Source organism: Convolutriloba macropyga, chromosome 13 (assembly GCF_964194025.1).
Source record: "Convolutriloba macropyga chromosome 13, txConMacr16.3, whole genome shotgun sequence".
Lineage (NCBI taxonomy): Eukaryota > Metazoa > Xenacoelomorpha > Acoela > Convolutidae > Convolutriloba > Convolutriloba macropyga.
The window spans coordinates 43,409,732-43,427,061 of NC_134480.1; the positions used below are offsets into that span (position 1 = coordinate 43,409,732).

At 35.5% G+C, this 17,330-nt stretch overlaps 1 protein-coding gene across 1 annotated transcript; it reads right to left on the reverse strand.

The window, feature by feature from the left end:
* Window positions 1–994: 994 nt before the first annotated feature.
* LOC142351853 (uncharacterized) lies at window positions 995–16,976 on the reverse strand. Its single transcript, XM_075404084.1, has 5 exons — window positions 16,863–16,976; window positions 16,004–16,228; window positions 6,935–6,990; window positions 6,272–6,622; window positions 995–1,366 (listed from the first exon to the last, which is right to left on the reverse strand). The coding sequence occupies exons 2-5, from the start codon at window positions 16,175–16,177 to the stop codon at window positions 1,114–1,116; spliced, it is 834 nt and encodes a 277-aa protein (XP_075260199.1). The 5' UTR covers window positions 16,178–16,228; window positions 16,863–16,976; the 3' UTR covers window positions 995–1,113.
* Window positions 16,977–17,330: the final 354 nt, after the last annotated feature.

Consider the following 17,330-nt stretch of genomic DNA (forward strand, 5'->3'; position numbering starts at 1 on the left):
AAAATGAATCAAGCAAAAAATAGCGTAGAACAAATGACTAACGTCGGAAAAATTGCTCTCGAAGGACTAGAGGGAAATGGAATCTATTGGAATCTGCTTTAGTCCAGATGCAGGGGTTGAGCGGGGTTAACTAAACTCTGTCAAGGGCGCTTCAAATAACATCATTAGAAGTTATATACATCATATAAAACTATAACCGCTAATAACGTTTAAAATGAAAAAATGTCACTAATTTTGGCGCACTTTCCAGATGACTTTCTGTTGTAAATTGCCGTAAATGAAGCTCAGCTGCTTACTCTTGTGAACGAAAGAAATTTAGATCAGAGAAAACGGAAATGTCAAGGGTGCAAAAACCATTCAAAAAGTTAAATGATCAAACGGAAATTTTGCACACAAAGACCAACACGTTTACAATTATTGCTTCAAATTTTGTTCGAGATATAGTAAGTTAGACCACAGCACCAAAATAATTGCTATAAAAATTTTCCTTGAGATTCCTTCATAAAATCATACATACATATCAGACAAATATTGCATTAAATGCAGTGAAAGTGTTAAAGTATCTAAGATTCGCATTCACCGCAAACTCTTGGTACGAGTTGCGGTGTTTTTTCAACGTTTTTCGGCTAGTCGACCTTGAACTTTTTTCTGAAAGTGTTAACCCAGGATCCAAGAAAAAGCGAGAACAATCCAAACGGTACTCTTGTGGTATCTCAGCTACCCAATTTTGGAACAGAGGTCTATGTTTGGCAGTTTCATAGATTGAATTCACACCGTCTTATTTGAAGGATGTGAATTCATCAATTGAAACGTATGATAATCTGCACATACACTAGCAATTTCCAATCAAACTAAATTTCACTACATTTCACAGTTTCAATTCACATATCGTGAAAGTTCGATCTATTCAGTTTCGCCTCCCTCCCCCCCCCCCCCCCCCCCAGTGTTTTGTACGCCCCCCAGTTGCAAATCATATGTTGGTACATAGCACGTTACTATGTAAAAAATAGCACGTGAGCCAGGAGGCGTAAAAAATATGAGTCCACTAAGCTGGGGGGGGGGAGGGGCAAATCAGAATAGATCCTGAAAGTTTTATTATGAGTCTATAACAATTTAACGAAAGACGGGTCTTTGTTCACAATTGAAAACCAACTCTGCCGAATCGTATCTTTCCGATATTTTGATATCTCTCATCCTTATATTGTCTGGAACAAACACAGCTGCTGGCTCTGTCTCGTCGGATGTGATTATGAACAGGTTCCTATCTCCCTGTATTTTAAGTCCAGCTGGTCTTCCGTATCTGATGTGTCTGAATCTCACAATAGCTGTCCAGTCAAAGGCTGTTGGAATGTATTTTACGTCTGGCCTGAAATTTGAAGTTTGAGTATCATTATTTCTCAGGCCTAGACCTCGACTTATGAAATGACTTTAAAAGTCTAGTAGGGGGGGGGGGGGGGGCAATATTGACTATAATTCAATGAAACCAGCTAGCTTAAAAGTATTGGTCCTAGTCCCATTAGCCATGAAAAAATTTCGGCGTTATTCAGTTTGCTTTCCTTTCCAAAATTATGAGCTATCTTTTTTAAAATAATGCAGGTTTTTTAGGTGTTTGTGATTCTTTTGGATCATAAAAGGTGCAGGATCATATATGCTGACTACGTTATATGCAATGTTGCACATAAATCGTTAATGGCAAAAAATCAGACTTATGAAAAGACTAATATTGGACCCATGAAAAGACTTTAACTCGACTTTGTTTGCGAACATTGTGTCGAGCTTAAGTCCAGCACAAAATTTGGGTCGAGCCAAAGTCTTTTGTAAAATTTTGGGTCCAGCTAAAGACTTTTGAAAAATTAGAGTCGAGCTAAAGTCCAGAATGTCTTAATGTCGAGCTAAAGTCTTTTCATACCTCAAATGAGTTCATTATGGTCTTTTCATAGCACATTTTGGTCGAGCATTATCTTTTCATGAGTCGAGGTCTAGACCTGGGTTGATGTACACCAAAGATTTTCTACGTGTATGAAGTGTCTTCCGAAACTAGTTTATTACTGACTGCGATGTTGCATGAGCTTGCAAGAGTCTTGTAGGACTATACGCGCAATCTTGCAAGAGCTAGACGTCAGATATGCAAGAATCTAGCTAAACGTCAGATTAGTGCAAGGGACTTAAAAATAAGAGTTGAACTCTTTCAAGGCCCTTGTAATATATGCGTCCGAAAAACGGTCTCCGACTGATCGTGGGCATTTTTTAGATTCTTTTACGACTAGAAAAATTGCATTACTGAAGGTATCAAAAACTCAAAAGGAAATCTGACCAGTAAAGAAAAAAAATCACCCCAAAAACCAGTACTTACTGTAAAAAGAATAAGGATGGGGTCCGAATCAAATGTCATTTGCAAGATTTTTGCAAGATCTTACAAGATAAGCGTCTGCGTTGGACTAGGGTAGATTGAGCTTACGCAGAAAAATGAAAAATGTTTTGTTGTGTTTTTTTGTTTATAGACCATTCGATAGGCTGATCATTTTAATGCAGTTCAGATATAGAATAATTATATTCTTAGCTTTCAAAATAGAAGATTGCACACAAAATAACTCAGTAACTGACAAAAGCACGGACACGAAAAGTTTTCAAATTAAATATAAAAATTCACCAAAGTATTTTTCGCAAACAACGATCTCTCAAAATGTCAACACATTTTGCTAATATCATATTCAATAAGGCAGTATTTTGAGATAATAGTTGCAGACAAAACAGCGTTTCTTCGACAGTCCTTTTTGGGATCGCATATGGACATAACCTCATCGATCTATCATTTTAATTACATAGATCCTGATCCATTAATCACAAAAAAATGTATTACCCTCTAACAATGGGAAAAAAATCATAGAAATTGCTATGAGATTAAAATGGTTAACTCTGGATCATAATGTATTTATTCTATGATTTCTTCTGATTGACGAAAACAAAATTTTAATTTTGCACTTAGTTTTCTCGATTTGTTTTCTCTACTGTATTGAATTACTCAATTTCAATCTGCATCTTTGTGATTTAAAACGCGGACATATTGAGTCTTGTGCCGCTCATGAGCCGAACATTATTCTTCTGCGTGAGGGTCACACACAATGGATAAGAGTTGTGTACAAGTAACATAAACATCAGTCGAAAATCTTAACAAGAAGTCAAAGAGAAAAATTCGAAGTTCTATTGACATTTGAATTCGAAGTTTAACCATGATAAATGTACGTAATTTGATTTGCTATTAAATTGTTGATCCCTGAAACGAATAGGTCCTAACATCGGTAAGAAGAAATAAAAACACTTTCAATGTAGTTCTCTTTGGTGGACGTCCAGCTCTCAGTAAAACCAGGTATATTTAGGGAGACTTGAAGGCAGAACCTGTAAAAGTGTCCCAACGAACAGAAACTGGATAAAAATGTTTTTCATCTTTTATAGGAAAGTTTCATTTTTTCACTGGCTTAGACTCCACCTGGACTTCAAATTAAACAAATAGTTTTTAGGTAATCGCTTATGACAAACGCGTTCTTTTCTTATTGATTTTTACATTCCAAATATACTTCCAAGTTTTAAATTTTAACAATTTGCTGAAACCTAAAAAAACGATTGCTTTGGCACGGAAAAAACTTTACAGCTAGGCATCCCATAAAAATGGCGAAATTTAAATTAAATGAAGGGAATAAAACTAGAAATATCGAACTCGCTAACAGTTAAACAAGTCTTTAGCTTTGCTTGAAACTTCAAATAATCCTACTGCAGAAGATTTCCCATGAATGTTGCCAAAAAAGATTGCACAAAAGTTCTCAGCAACTGATAATAACACGGACTCTTAAATTTTGAACTTAAACCTGAAAGTTTACTCAGCAATTTTGCAACCAATGATCTCTCAAAATGTCATACGATTTAGCTAACTTCATCGTGAACAATAGAGTAATGTTGGATAATTGATACAGACGAAACAGCAGGACTTCACCTACCGTTTCCTCTTGGGTTGCATGGGGACGCCAACCCATCAATCTAATATTTTAATCAAATAGATCCCAATCCGTAAATCATAAATAAACTCTTTTCCATTTTGCATCGGGCAAGAAACTCTGGTTAACTCTGGATCTTATTATATTTATTCTGTGACTTCTTTTGATTGGTGTAAACAATTTTTCGGTTTTGCACTCTGGTTTCTCTATTTTTTTCTCCACTGTATTGACAAGGCCTCAATCGCTATATGTATTTTTTTTGCTTTTAAACATGGATATATTGAGAGTTCTCCAGCCAATGGGCCAAACGTTATTCTTCTGCTTAACTTTCAAACACAATACAAATTACTATTTTAACGTTATTGTGAATTTCGGTAAAAAATCTCAAAAAGAAATTGACAAAACATAACCGACTAACGTCGGGCGAATTGCTCTCAAACGACCGGCGAGCGGTTGGCTTGGTCAGTAGCTAGCCACGGGGGGGGGGGGGGGTGCACCGGGGGCTGATGGGGGCAGCACTGGGTGGGGGGGGGGGGGCAAAAGCTCGGTGGGGGGGGGGGTGGAGCCAATAGTGGGGGTGGGGGTCAACAAAGGGGGGGGGTGTCAACCTCTAAGAACCGCCCCTCACACCATAAGTATAAGTCTCCAAGACAGTTTGAGCTGAAACAGACCTGAAAGGCTCTAAGAGCACATAATGCCCGCCGGGCGCTACCTGTTTATCCCGTTTTTGAGGACGAAAAGTCAAAAGCGTCAGACGAAAAATTGGTCAAGCGAAAAATCGCATAAAAAAAAAGACCGACAGGACTAATATAATTGCTACAAACTTCGTTTGAGAGCAATTAATTAAAATTGATTTACGATTGATTTTTGGATTTTAAGTTCTACCATAAGTAATGGACGTAACCTTAATTTGATAAAATTATGATAATGATGAAAGGAGTTCCGCTGTTCAACCGCTGAAAAGGATAGGACTTAACAAAAGTCAGCAGAATAAAATTATAGACTTTCAGAGTAGATTTAATTGGTTGGTTTTGGTTGATGTTGATTATGGTTGATTAAGCATTTTTCACAGGCCATGAAAGTCTACACAGATGCTAAATGAATTAAATAGTTCTGGGAAGTTACTTATGTCAAACAACTTTCTTTATTTTTGATTTGCAGTTTAATTGGTAATTCCATTTAATGGCAACTACCTGTCATTCAAGTAGAAATTTATTCAAGAAAGTTGACATTTTTCGCTCTCAGATAAAATGTGGAAACGAATCCATCCAAGTTTCGGGAGTAACAATTAGATTTTCATAAGGTTAGTAAGAGTTACTCAGGTTTTAGCAACGAAATAATTGTTTTCCCGGATTAGATATTCTTTAATTTCAAATAAAAAATATGATTTCATTCTGTCTATACTTCAGTTTTTTTGCAACCAAATAAATGATCCTTGTATGGCTACCGAGAAATTATATTCAAATCCTGCAAGATAACTAAGAAAAATTATATGCTCCTAGTACGATTACGATTTATCATACATCAATTTTGATATACGTCTTTCTGTATCATTTAAGCATCACTGACGTCATTCGTCGGTATCACTTGTGACCAGCCAAAAATATTGTAGTGCTTTTTTGAGGTAAAGTTGGCCCTCTATCTATACAATTAGTGTTTTCATATTCAGTGAAACAAATTTGTACCTATTATTACTCATTAATAAGGAACGCATGCATTTTTTTAAAATAATAACGTTAAAATCCTTTTTTTAAGTACAAATAACTCCTAAAATTTGTATTGTAGCCTTATAACTCACCCAAAGAGACAAATGTATACAGCAATTTTCGACTACTACTGGAAATGATCTTTACTCAGTTTTTGGATTTCAAATTTTGTGCGATCTTTTTTTTCCCAGGAAATCATATTTGATCTCCGTATAACTAATAAAAAACATGCACATATAATAGGATGAATTGCTCTCAAACGCCTGTCGGGGGAAATTCAACTTAGGGTTTGTATCTTGCAATTTCTTTTTGGCCCAAGAATTCCAACCATTTCGGGGTTTGAACCCGCGCCCTCCACTGTTCTAACCCATATTAACGGATGTTCTAGAACAAAAGGCGCAAAATTGACTCAGCCTGAAATTTTGCATAAAAAGACAAACTCACACACATTTACAATAATTGCTTCACAAACTTCGTTTGAGAGCAATTAAACACCTTTTGTTCGGTTGAAAGATCTTAGAAGCGACAATTGTGTTTCATGAAAATGTTTTCAAATAGAAGTGAAAATTGGCCAACTGTTTTGAGGTATTTTGCTGCTGCATCTCGGCAACACACAAGTTACAATAACAGAAGATTGTCCCATTCATTATACTGCATCTGCTGTCTGGTTTGTTATTGGGTTGCAATCTAGTCTTGAAAACCAGTTGGGCAGAATCCGGAAGTTTGGTCACGTTCATGGTTTCTTCCATGTTGTAAACTGGAACAGCAATTGCGATAGTTGGAGTTTCATTTGAAGTTATAATAAACCCGTCATTTGTTCGTTGAATATGCAGTCCTTCTGGCAGTCTGTCTTTCAACTCGGTGAAGTGAAGAATGCATGACCAGAAGCGATTCGTTTCGAAGTAATCGACCTCGCTTTTTGAATTCCTGAATCAAAAAGGATCATTGTTGTTAGCGGTGTCTACTGGTTCGGGAAGGGGGCGAGCTTCTAGAAAGGGATAGGGCGCTTCCTTTTTTCAGTGTGATTATATTGTCGAACCATTTTTGTTTCCTACAATTGTTCGAATTAAAATTTTGTTTCCTACTATTGTTCCTACTATTTCCTACTATCAGCGAACAAGTATTTGTTTTAACTCACTAGGGGGTGTGCGAAAAAAACTTGGAATCAATTGACGAGGTTGCAATCAATCAATCAATCAATGAAAGTTAACAGAAGATTTAGCTAAAACCGATACTAACGATGCTCTGGTGTGAACTGGCGGCGCTTCAGTTTGACTCCCTGATGCGAGTTGTCCCTGAAAGTCAATAAAATTGCTTTCTAATTGCTCTCAAAGGAGTGGTAAGCGGTTTCTTTGTCATTGTTGGGCTGCAGATTAGGAAGGTCGTCTTTAAATTAATTGGGGTGGGTTGGGGATGGGGGTCGTTGAGTTGGGGCTCAACCGGGGGGAGATGATTATGGATGAGCCTCGGGTGGGGGGGGGGGGGGTTATGAGCGCGGGTGGCAGCGAGGTGTTTGGGGTTGAATTTGGCGGAGGGGAGATGGGGGTGAAATGTTTCATGGCGTGGAGTCTGTGACGGAGTTAATTGGGAGAAGGTCAAAGTCTAAGAACGGCTCTTCATAAAATCCGTAAGGCTCTATGAATAGTTAATAACCTCCTCTTACCTCTTTATCCTGTTACTGAGGACGAAAAGTCAAATGGTCAGATAAGAAAAGCAATACGACAAACAAAAAGTTTGTAGATCAACAAAGTCGCATAGAAGACCAGAAGGGCTACCAAAATTGCTTCAAACAAATTTGAGAGCAACTAAAACAAAAAATCGCTAGAGAGTTCCCGACAGAATCTTAAGTTGGACCCTAAATATGATTTTTTATCCGAAATGTAATTGTTCTCATTTCTCAGACCGAGGCTTTCCGTCCATTTAAAAGACTTAATTATAAGTAATTACTTTTTTCCAATTTACATGCATGTAAAATGAATGAATTTCAAGTCTTGATCAGTATTTCTCAATAGAAATACACGTACTGAACTGACAGTTCAGTACTCATCAGGTCTTATCTCAAGTCTTCAGACCTGTGAAGAAATGTCAAGACTTGCTCAGTACTTTTCAAGTCTAAGTCAAATCTTGGCCAAGACTTGGCAAGTCTTGAGTCAAGCCTTGGCCAAGGCTTGACAAATCTTGGTTATTGAGCAGTTAATAAGCAGAGTAGAGTTTAATTATCAGTAAAATATATTATTTACATTTAATGCATTACAAAATTCGTGACAATTGGTATAAATTTTCTACGAGAAGCTTGCTAATCTGACCAGGCTATTTATAAATTAAGTAGATACCATCTTAAAATGTTCCATATATTCAAACCGAAACCAAAATTTGTTCGATGGGAAGAAAAAAGTGGCAATGACTGGTTACTTTGGACGAGAACAAAAATTTTTCATTCTCTATCAAGTGATGTGACCCTCGTGCATGTGCTCGTGTGGTACTGTGCTTCTTTTTTCTCTTTTGAGAGTTTTTTAGGCAAGGCACCGTAAGTTGCGAAACGAAAATTCAAAATATAAAAATTGAAGTTATTTCTTCGATCATTTCAGTGCAGTGTAATAAGGATATGAAATAAACAATTTGTTAACTCAAAGAGTTCCCGATATTGAAACGTTTACGTCGTCTTCAATTTCTATATTATAAGATATGGTCTTTCCATAGACAAAAATACCTTGGATGCATTCTGAGAGCCCAATTAAAAAGTTTGAGATTGAACTTGTAACCATTATTCTTAGAAAAGAAAGGGATCGTAGATAAACTACACGGGTTTTTCAATCCCGTTGATTCCGAATCGTCAAGATCAAAATCGAGCAATAAAAAAGAATAAAAGATTTTGATCTACTAAAACAGAACAGTTTTCTTTCTTCTACAGTCTTCTAAACCTTCATAGTCTAGAAATTGATTCGACGACCTCTGTATTTTTTACGCATCCGGCATGATTTCTTTATACGCGTCCGAGGCAAGCGTTAAATTTTGCGAGCGTCTATTTGTACCAAATTCTTCTTGTAAAATTACACGTTTTTCTTACAAGATTTCTCTTCTCCTATTTTAAGACACTGGATATGCGATTTTTTTTTGCATTTTGCGGACAAAAAGCGGTGCCCTATACGGAAATAAAAATTGGTGTTTTTTCACTTTTAAGCTGGAGGTTGAAAAGTGAAAACTGCTTTTCAACACAAATTATATTTTACCCAAGCGTCATTTGCAAAGTTTCAGAGTTGCAGTATAATCTCTCATTGATTAACCTCAAAACATTAAATCATAAAATTGAGCAGCAAAACGATTAAATTGCATAAAAATTTTTGAAATGCAAGTGAAGTTGATCGTAACTACTTTTCACCTTTATTTGATTCAATTTTTCATTTTAGGTCTTCTAATTGTTTGTGGAAACAATTTTAGCAATATTTAATCGCGCTTTCCTTCATTGAATGGAAAGCGGTGCTTGAAAGCGCAAGCTACTTTTTTTGGAGGCAGATTTTCTTCGGTTACGGAAGCACTCGTAACTTTTATAGTTACTTGAAGCTGTAACTCGTACTTTTTCATAAAAACAAGAGAGCTAGCAATTTAGATCAACTGAATTGAGTAATTAAAGGCAGTGTACATTTATTATTAAATCGGAAGCCTAGAAATTGATTTTAAGATGCGGAAGGAAAAGATGAATGTTTGACAGTCCAGAACAGTTGACTCCTAAGAAAAATGATAAAAAATATTTTGAGAAACAAACCGTTTGTCATTTGTCATTGCCTAAAGGATATTAACTTTTTATTGATTATCTGTCTGGATAAAATTGGAAAAACTATTGATTTGGATCAATTCTTCAACTTTGGAAGTTTGCCTAAAATAACTCTGAGTTTTATGTTGTTTTCTTATAATTCTTAGGTGCTAAGATGTGGGTGGTTGTAGAACTGCTAATTGTGTTTTCGATACTGCATAGTTTTTGAGTGGACTCCTTTTGAATTAATCAATAATAAGATTTTTCTTCAATTTTGGAAATAATAAAGAATAAAATTACAACGTTGGCTGTAAGCGTGGAGAACAGCCGTAAACTCATGTTGCGCTTGCTCAAAACAAACATCGTTGACGTTTTACGGATACTTTCAAAGTTGTGGCAATTTTCAACTAAAGCTTTCAAACCTATTATTTAAAAAAAGATTGTTAAAAAAACGGACTTTTTCGATTGATTATGCAACACTGTTTTTTTTTGCAACACAACGACACATCATACGATATATCAACTACACAGCTTTGTCGGCTTAGCCTAATTTATAACTCCTTTGAACCATTTAATAGAAAATTTTGTTTACGATTTTCCCATAATTTTACGAAGAAAAGTAGAATACAAAATCCAACAGGTTTTTGTTGCATTCAGTTTTTAAATTCGTTTCTATCTTAGTTCACAGTAACAAAAAATATAATGTTCTTCATCTTTTCCCTCAGTAATGATATCCTTCCCTCTTTTGCTGCTCTCTTTATTTGTCAGTAAAGTTTTCGTACAACAATTTCTGGTATTCGGACATAATTATAGTTGTATAGCTTTTTTGGAATCTCGTCCTTTTGTGCCCCCCAGATTACTGGGTTCATATTATTTGCACCCACAAACGCACTGCCATGTTTTTACGTAATGATTTACCATGTACTGACAGGTGCTCTGTAAATGGGGGGAGCATTCCCTTATTTGATTTTAGTTGTTTATAGTTCAGTTGTTCATATTTTAGAAAAGCCTAAATTTAATGATTAGGGGTAGAATTGGGATAGGAAATATCCCTCAAATAAAAAAAACCGCAAAACTGTTGCATCCCCATTCCTCCTAAGGCGCAGAAAGATATCCATCAATTGTTATATTGAGAAATTTTGACCAAACTTAGTTGTTCAAACCTGATTTGCTCCCTTTTTAGCCCGCAGTGGAGATCTGGGTTCTTCATCAAATGATTGTCCAGTATAAAAATGTCGGTAGAAAGAGTTTGATCAAAATCAGTTCTGTACTATTCGAACTTAGTAAACTTAGAGACCCAATGATGCAACTTGGCATGGAAACTTTTTAGAAATAAGAACGAAGCTTAAACTAATTGGCTTGAATTTAGGCTCGTTGTTCAACAACTTGCAATCTACAAACTAATTGCAATTAAAAACAAGTGTTTAGAACTCTTTATGCCTTGCAACAGTTACTTCTGTTCTTTTTTATGTTGTTTTCTTATAATTCTTAAGTTCTATGATGTGGGTGGTTGTAGTGCTATATGTGTTTTCGATACTCCATAGTTTTTGAGCGGACTCCTTCTGAAATAATGAATAATTAGGTTTTTCTTTTTTTTGGATATGATAAAAATAAAATTACAACGGTGGCTGTAAGCGTGGAGAACAGCCGTAAGCTCATGTTGCGCTTGCTCAAAAACAGACATTGTTGACTTTTATACGGATATTTTCAAACTTATGGCAATTTTCAACTAAAATTGCTTAGAGTCAAATATCCGCACAAGCTTTCAAACCGATCATTTAAAAACGATTGTTAACAAAACAGACTTTTTCGATTAATTATTCAACACTGTTTTTTTTTCAACACAACGACACATCATACGATATAGCAACTACACAGCTTTGTCGGCTTAACCTAATTTATAACTCCTTTGAACCATTTAATGGCCAATTTTGTTCACGATTTTCCCAAAATTTTACGAAGGAAAGTAGAATACAAAATCCAACAGGATTTTGTTGCATTCAGTTTTTAAATTCTTTTCGATCTTAGTCCAAAGTAACAAAAAATATAATGTTCTTCATATTTTCCCTCAGTAATGATATTATTACCTCTTTTGCTGCTCTTTTTATTTGTCAGTAAATTTTCCGTACAACAATTTCTGGTATTCGGACATAATTATAGTTGAATAGCTTATTTGGAATCTCGTCCTTTTGTGCCCCCCAGATTACTGGGTTCATATTATTTGCACCCCCAAACGCACTGCCATGTTTTTACGTAATGATTTACCATGTACTGACAGGTGCTCTGTAAATGGGGGGAGCATTCCCTTATTTGTTTTTAGTTGTTTATAGTTCAGTTGTTCATATTTTAGAAAAGCCTAAATTTAATGATTAGGGGTAGAATTGGGATAGGAAATATCCCTCAAATAAAAAAAACCGCAAAACTGTTGCATCCCCATTCCTCCTAAGGCGCAGAAAGATATCCATCAATTGTTATATTGAGAAATTTTGACCAAACTTAGTTGTTCAAACCTGATTTGCTCCCTTTTTAGCCCGCAGTGGAGATCTGGGTTCTTCATCAAATGATTGTCCAGTATAAAAATGTCGGTAGAAAGAGTTTGATCAAAATCAGTTCTGTACTATTCGAACTTAGTAAACTTAGAGACCCAATGATGCAACTTGGCATGGAAACTTTTTAGAAATAAGAACGAAGCTTAAACTAATTGGCTTGAATTTAGGCTCGTTATTCAACAACTTGCAATCTACAAACTAATTGCAATTAAAAACAAGTGTTTAGAACTCTTAATGCCTTGCAACAGTTACTTCTGTTCTTTTTTATGTTGTTTTCTTATAATTCTTAAGTTCTATGATGTGGGTGGTTGTAGTTTTATATGTGTTTTCGATACTCCATAGTTTTTGAGCGGACTCCTTCTGAAATAATGAATAATTAGGTTTTTCTTTTTTTTTGGATATGATAAAAATAAAATTACAACGGTGGCTGTAAGCGTGGAGAACAGCCGTAAGCTCATGTTGCGCTTGCTCAAAAACAGACATTGTTGACTTTTATACGGATATTTTCAAACTTATGGCAATTTTCAACTAAAATTGCTTAGAGTCAGATATCCGCACAAGCTTTCAAACCGATCATTTAAAAACGATTGTTAACAAAACGGACTTTTTCGATTAATTATTCAACACTGTTTTTTTTCAACACAACGACACATCATACGATATAGCAACTACACAGCTTTGTCGGCTTAACCTAATTTATAACTCCTTTGAACCATTTAATGGCCAATTTTGTTCACGATTTTCCCAAAATTTTACGAAGGAAAGTAGAATACAAAATCCAACAGGATTTTGTTGCATTCAGTTTTTAAATTCTTTTCGATCTTAGTCCAAAGTAACAAAAAATATAATGTTCTTCATATTTTCCCTCAGTAATGATATTATTACCTCTTTTGCTGCTCTTTTTATTTGTCAGTAAATTTTCAGTACAACAATTTCTGGTATTCGGACATAATTATAGTTGAATAGCTTATTTGGAATCTCGTCCTTTTGTGCCCCCCAGATTACTGGGTTCATATTATTTGCACCCCCAAACGCACTGCCATGTTTTTACGTAATGATTTACCATGTACTGACAGGTGCTCTAAAAATGGGGGGAGCATTCCCTTATTTGTTTTTAGTTGTTTATAGTTCAGTTGTTCATATTTTAGAAAAGCCTAAATTTAATGATTAGGGGTAGCATTTGGGATAGGAAATATTCCTCAAATAAAAAAACCGCAAAACTGTTGCATCCCCATTCCTCCTAAGGCGCAGAACGATATCCATCAATTGTTATATGGAGAAATTTTGACCAAATTTTGTTGTTCAAACCTGATTTGCTCCCTTTTTAGCGCGCAGCGGAGGTCTGGGTTCTTCATCAAATGGTTGTCCAGTTAAAAAATGTCAGTAGAAAGAGTTTGATCAATATCAGTTCTGTACTATTGGAACTTAGGAAACTTAGAGACCCAATGATGCAACTTGGCATGAAAACTTTTAGAAATAAGAAAGAAGCTTAACTTATTTGGCTTGAATTTAGGCTCGTTATTCAACAACTTGCAATCTACGAACTAATTGCAATTATAAACCAGTGTTTAGAACTCTTAACACCTTGCAACAGTTACTTCTGCTCTTTTTTATGTTGTTTTCTCATAATTCTTTAGTGCTATGATGTGGGTGATTGTGGAGCTGCTGTATGTGTTTTCGATACTCCATAGTTTTTGAGTGGACTCCTTTTGAAGTAATCAATAATTAGGTTTTTCTTTATGTTTGGATATAATAAAAAAAAATTACAACGTTGGCTGTAAGCGTGGAGAACAGACGTAAACTCATTTTGTGCTTGCTCAAAAAGAGACATCGTTGACCTTTATACGGATATTTTCAAACTTGTGGCAACTTTCAACTAAAATTGATTACAGACAAATTTCCGCAAAAGCTCTCAAACCTATCATTTAAAAACGATTGTTATAAAAACGGACTTTTTCGATTAATTATGCAACACTGTTTTTTTTTGCGACACAACGACACATCATACGATATATCAACTACACAGCTTTGTCGGCTTAGCCTAATTTATAACTCCTTTGAACCATTTAATAGAAAATTTTGTTCACGATTTTCCCAAAATTTTACGAAGGAAAGTAGAATACAAAATCCAACAGGATTTTGTTGCATTCAGTTTTTAAATTCTTTTCGATCTTAGTCCAAAGTAACAAAAAATATAATGTTTTTCATATTTTCCCTCAGTAATGATTTTATTCCCTCTTTTGCTGCTCTTTTTATTTGTCTTTAAATTTTCCGTACAACAATTTCTGTTATTCGGACATAATTATAGTTGTATAGCTTGTATGGAATCTTGTCCTTTTGTGCACCCCCGTTTAGTGGATTCGTATTATTTGCACCCCCAAACGCACAGCCATGCTTTTACATAATGATTTACCATGTACTGACAGGTGCTCTATAAATGGGGGACCATTTTCTTATATGTTTTTAGTTGATTATATTTTGGTTGTTCATATTTCAGAAAAGCCTCAATTAAATGATTAGGGTTAACATTTGGGATAAGAAATATCCCTCAAATAAAAAAATAACACAAACCTGTTGCTTCCCTTTTCCACCTAAGGCGCAGAAGGATATCCATCAATTATTATATGCAGAAATTTTGACCAAATTTTGTTTTTTAAACCTGATTTGCTCCCTTTTTAGCCCGCAGTGGAGATCTGGGTTCTTCATCAAATGATTGTCCAGTATAAAAATGTCGGTAGAAAGAGTTTGATCAAAATCAGTTCTGTACTATTCGAACTTAGTAAACTTAGAGACCCAATGATGCAACTTGGCATGGAAACTTTTTAGAAATAAGAACGAAGCTTAAACTAATTGGCTTGAATTTAGGCTCGTTGTTCAACAACTTGCAATCTACAAACTAATTGCAATTAAAAACAAGTGCTTAGAACTCTTTATGCCTTGCAACAGTTACTTCTGTTCTTTTTTATGTTGTTTTCTTATAATTCTTAAGTTCTATGATGTGGGTGGTTGTAGTGCTATATGTGTTTTCGATACTCCATAGTTTTTGAGCGGACTCCTTCTGAAATAATGAATAATTAGGTTTTTCTTTTTTTTTGGATATGATAAAAATAAAATTACAACGGTGGCTGTAAGCGTGGAGAACAGCCGTAAGCTCATGTTGCGCTTGCTCAAAAACAGACATTGTTGACTTTTATACGGATATTTTCAAACTTATGGCAATTTTCAACTAAAATTGCTTAGAGTCAAATATCCGCACAAGCTTTCAAACCGATCATTTAAAAACGATTGTTAACAAAACGGACTTTTTCGATTAATTATTCAACACTGTTTTTTTTTCAACACAACGACACATCATACGATATAGCAACTACACAGCTTTGTCGGCTTAACCTAATTTATAACTCCTTTGAACCATTTAATGGCCAATTTTGTTCACGATTTTCCCAAAATTTTACGAAGGAAAGTAGAATACAAAATCCAACAGGATTTTGTTGCATTCAGTTTTTAAATTCTTTTCGATCTTAGTCCAAAGTAACAAAAAATATAATGTTCTTCATATTTTCCCTCAGTAATGATTTTATTCCCTCTTTTGCTGCTCTTTTTATTTGTCTTTAAATTTTCCGTACAACAATTTCTGTTATTCGGACATAATTATAGTTGTATAGCTTGTATGGAATCTTGTCCTTTTGTGCACCCCCGTTTAGTGGATTCGTATTATTTGCACCCCCAAACGCACAGCCATGCTTTTACATAATGATTTACCATGTACTGACAGGTGCTCTATAAATGGGGGACCATTTTCTTATATGTTTTTAGTTGATTATATTTTGGTTGTTCATATTTCAGAAAAGCCTCAATTAAATGATTGGGGTTAACATTTGGGATAAGAAATATCCCTCAAATAAAAAAATAACACAAACCTGTTGCTTCCCTTTTCCACCTAAGGCGCAGAAGGATATCCATCAATTATTATATGCAGAAATTTTGACCAAATTTTGTTTTTCAAACCTGATTTGCTCCCTTTTTAGCACGGAGCGGAGGTGATCGGAGCTGGCCGTGGTTCCTCTGGCGTTCGGGGCCGGAAGGTGAACTACTGGGTCTGGGTTCTTCGTCATATGAATGTCCAGAACTCAGTCGGGAGGCACTTCGGCTGCGACTGCTTCCATTTTGCCAATTGTTCATTTTTGATTTTAATTTTTTTATTTATCTTTGTTTCTGTTTATTTTATCCTAACTGTAAAATTGAGAAACTTCGAGATCTATCCATGCTAAACTGATCCTCAACACTCTAACTTCCATCGCTTGACTTTGTTGTAAGGTCAAGTGATAGAAGTAAGATGATATCAATAGTTTAACGTTCAATCTCCGTTGGGATTAAAATTATTGAGGGGCTTTTGTCCTTTACCGTTAACTTGATAATTAAATTCTGTTACATACCAAACAATTGGATCTTTTCCGTTTGTGTCCCCCAGTACGTTATGCCCCCCCCCCCCGTTAAAGATCACGTGCAATTACATAGGTAATCACTGTATAAAAATTGCACGTGCGTCTGGGGGGTGCAAATAATATGCGCCCACTAAGCTGGAGGGATCACAAACGGAAAAAATCGAAACAATTCATGACATCTATTCAGAGACCTCTTCTGTTTTGGATCTCCGGTGCCTTTTATGACCCCTAGGGGCAATTTAAATTACAATTACCGCTAGTCCCCCCTTCACCTTCCCGACCCTTCCTTCACCCCCCCTCCCCACCCAAACCTTATAATCAAATAACGAATACCCATCCCTCCCGCAAGTACCGTATACATGCAATGATAGAGTGCTCTTAAGATTCTTGGGGTGACTCGTTTTATGAATAGATCCACATACATAAATTCTGCTTTGTTTTTCTGTATTTATACACTTTGTTGCGTTTTTGTGGTTTTTTTGTAGGTCAGAAGTCGCGTGATCCCGCACTTCTCATCAATGTCACTTAAGAAGTCACGTCTAAAGAACAGTTTTGGATAAACGAGTCAATGTGGTGATTTTGGATAGTTGGAGAAATAAGTTTTTATATACGAATTGTTTTAGAGTTAGAGTTCAGGGCAGAGATGATACGAGAAGCTAAGTTGAAACGAAGTCGGGAACTAATCAATCAGGAGTCATAAGTAGCTCTCTCATCGCTTTAGACCACCTGTTTAATATACGAAAGATGTAACTTCTCAAAAAACCATTTTTGGTAACTACCGGAAACAGTTCTGTTGAACAACACATCTTTTAAAACAAACATTAACTCAATACTCAAAACAGAGGTGAAATCAAAGTCTCTAAAATTGTTGCAGGAAAAGAGTCTTGGCC

What these genes read in the sequence shown, in the direction of transcription:
- LOC142351853 (XM_075404084.1), bottom strand. Translation starts at nt 16,177, where the DNA reads ATGAACAATTGGCAAAATGGAAGCAGTCGCAGCCGAAGTGCCTCCCGA. An exon ending in CTAAAAAGGGAGCAAATCAG is followed by an intron (nt 6,991 to 16,003) that starts GTTTGAAAAACA and finishes ATTGACTTTCAG; the next exon opens with GGACAACTCGCATCAGGGAG. An exon ending in CAGCAAAATACCTCAAAACA is followed by an intron (nt 1,367 to 6,271) that starts GTTGGCCAATTT and finishes TTCAAATTTCAG; the next exon opens with GCCAGACGTAAAATACATTC.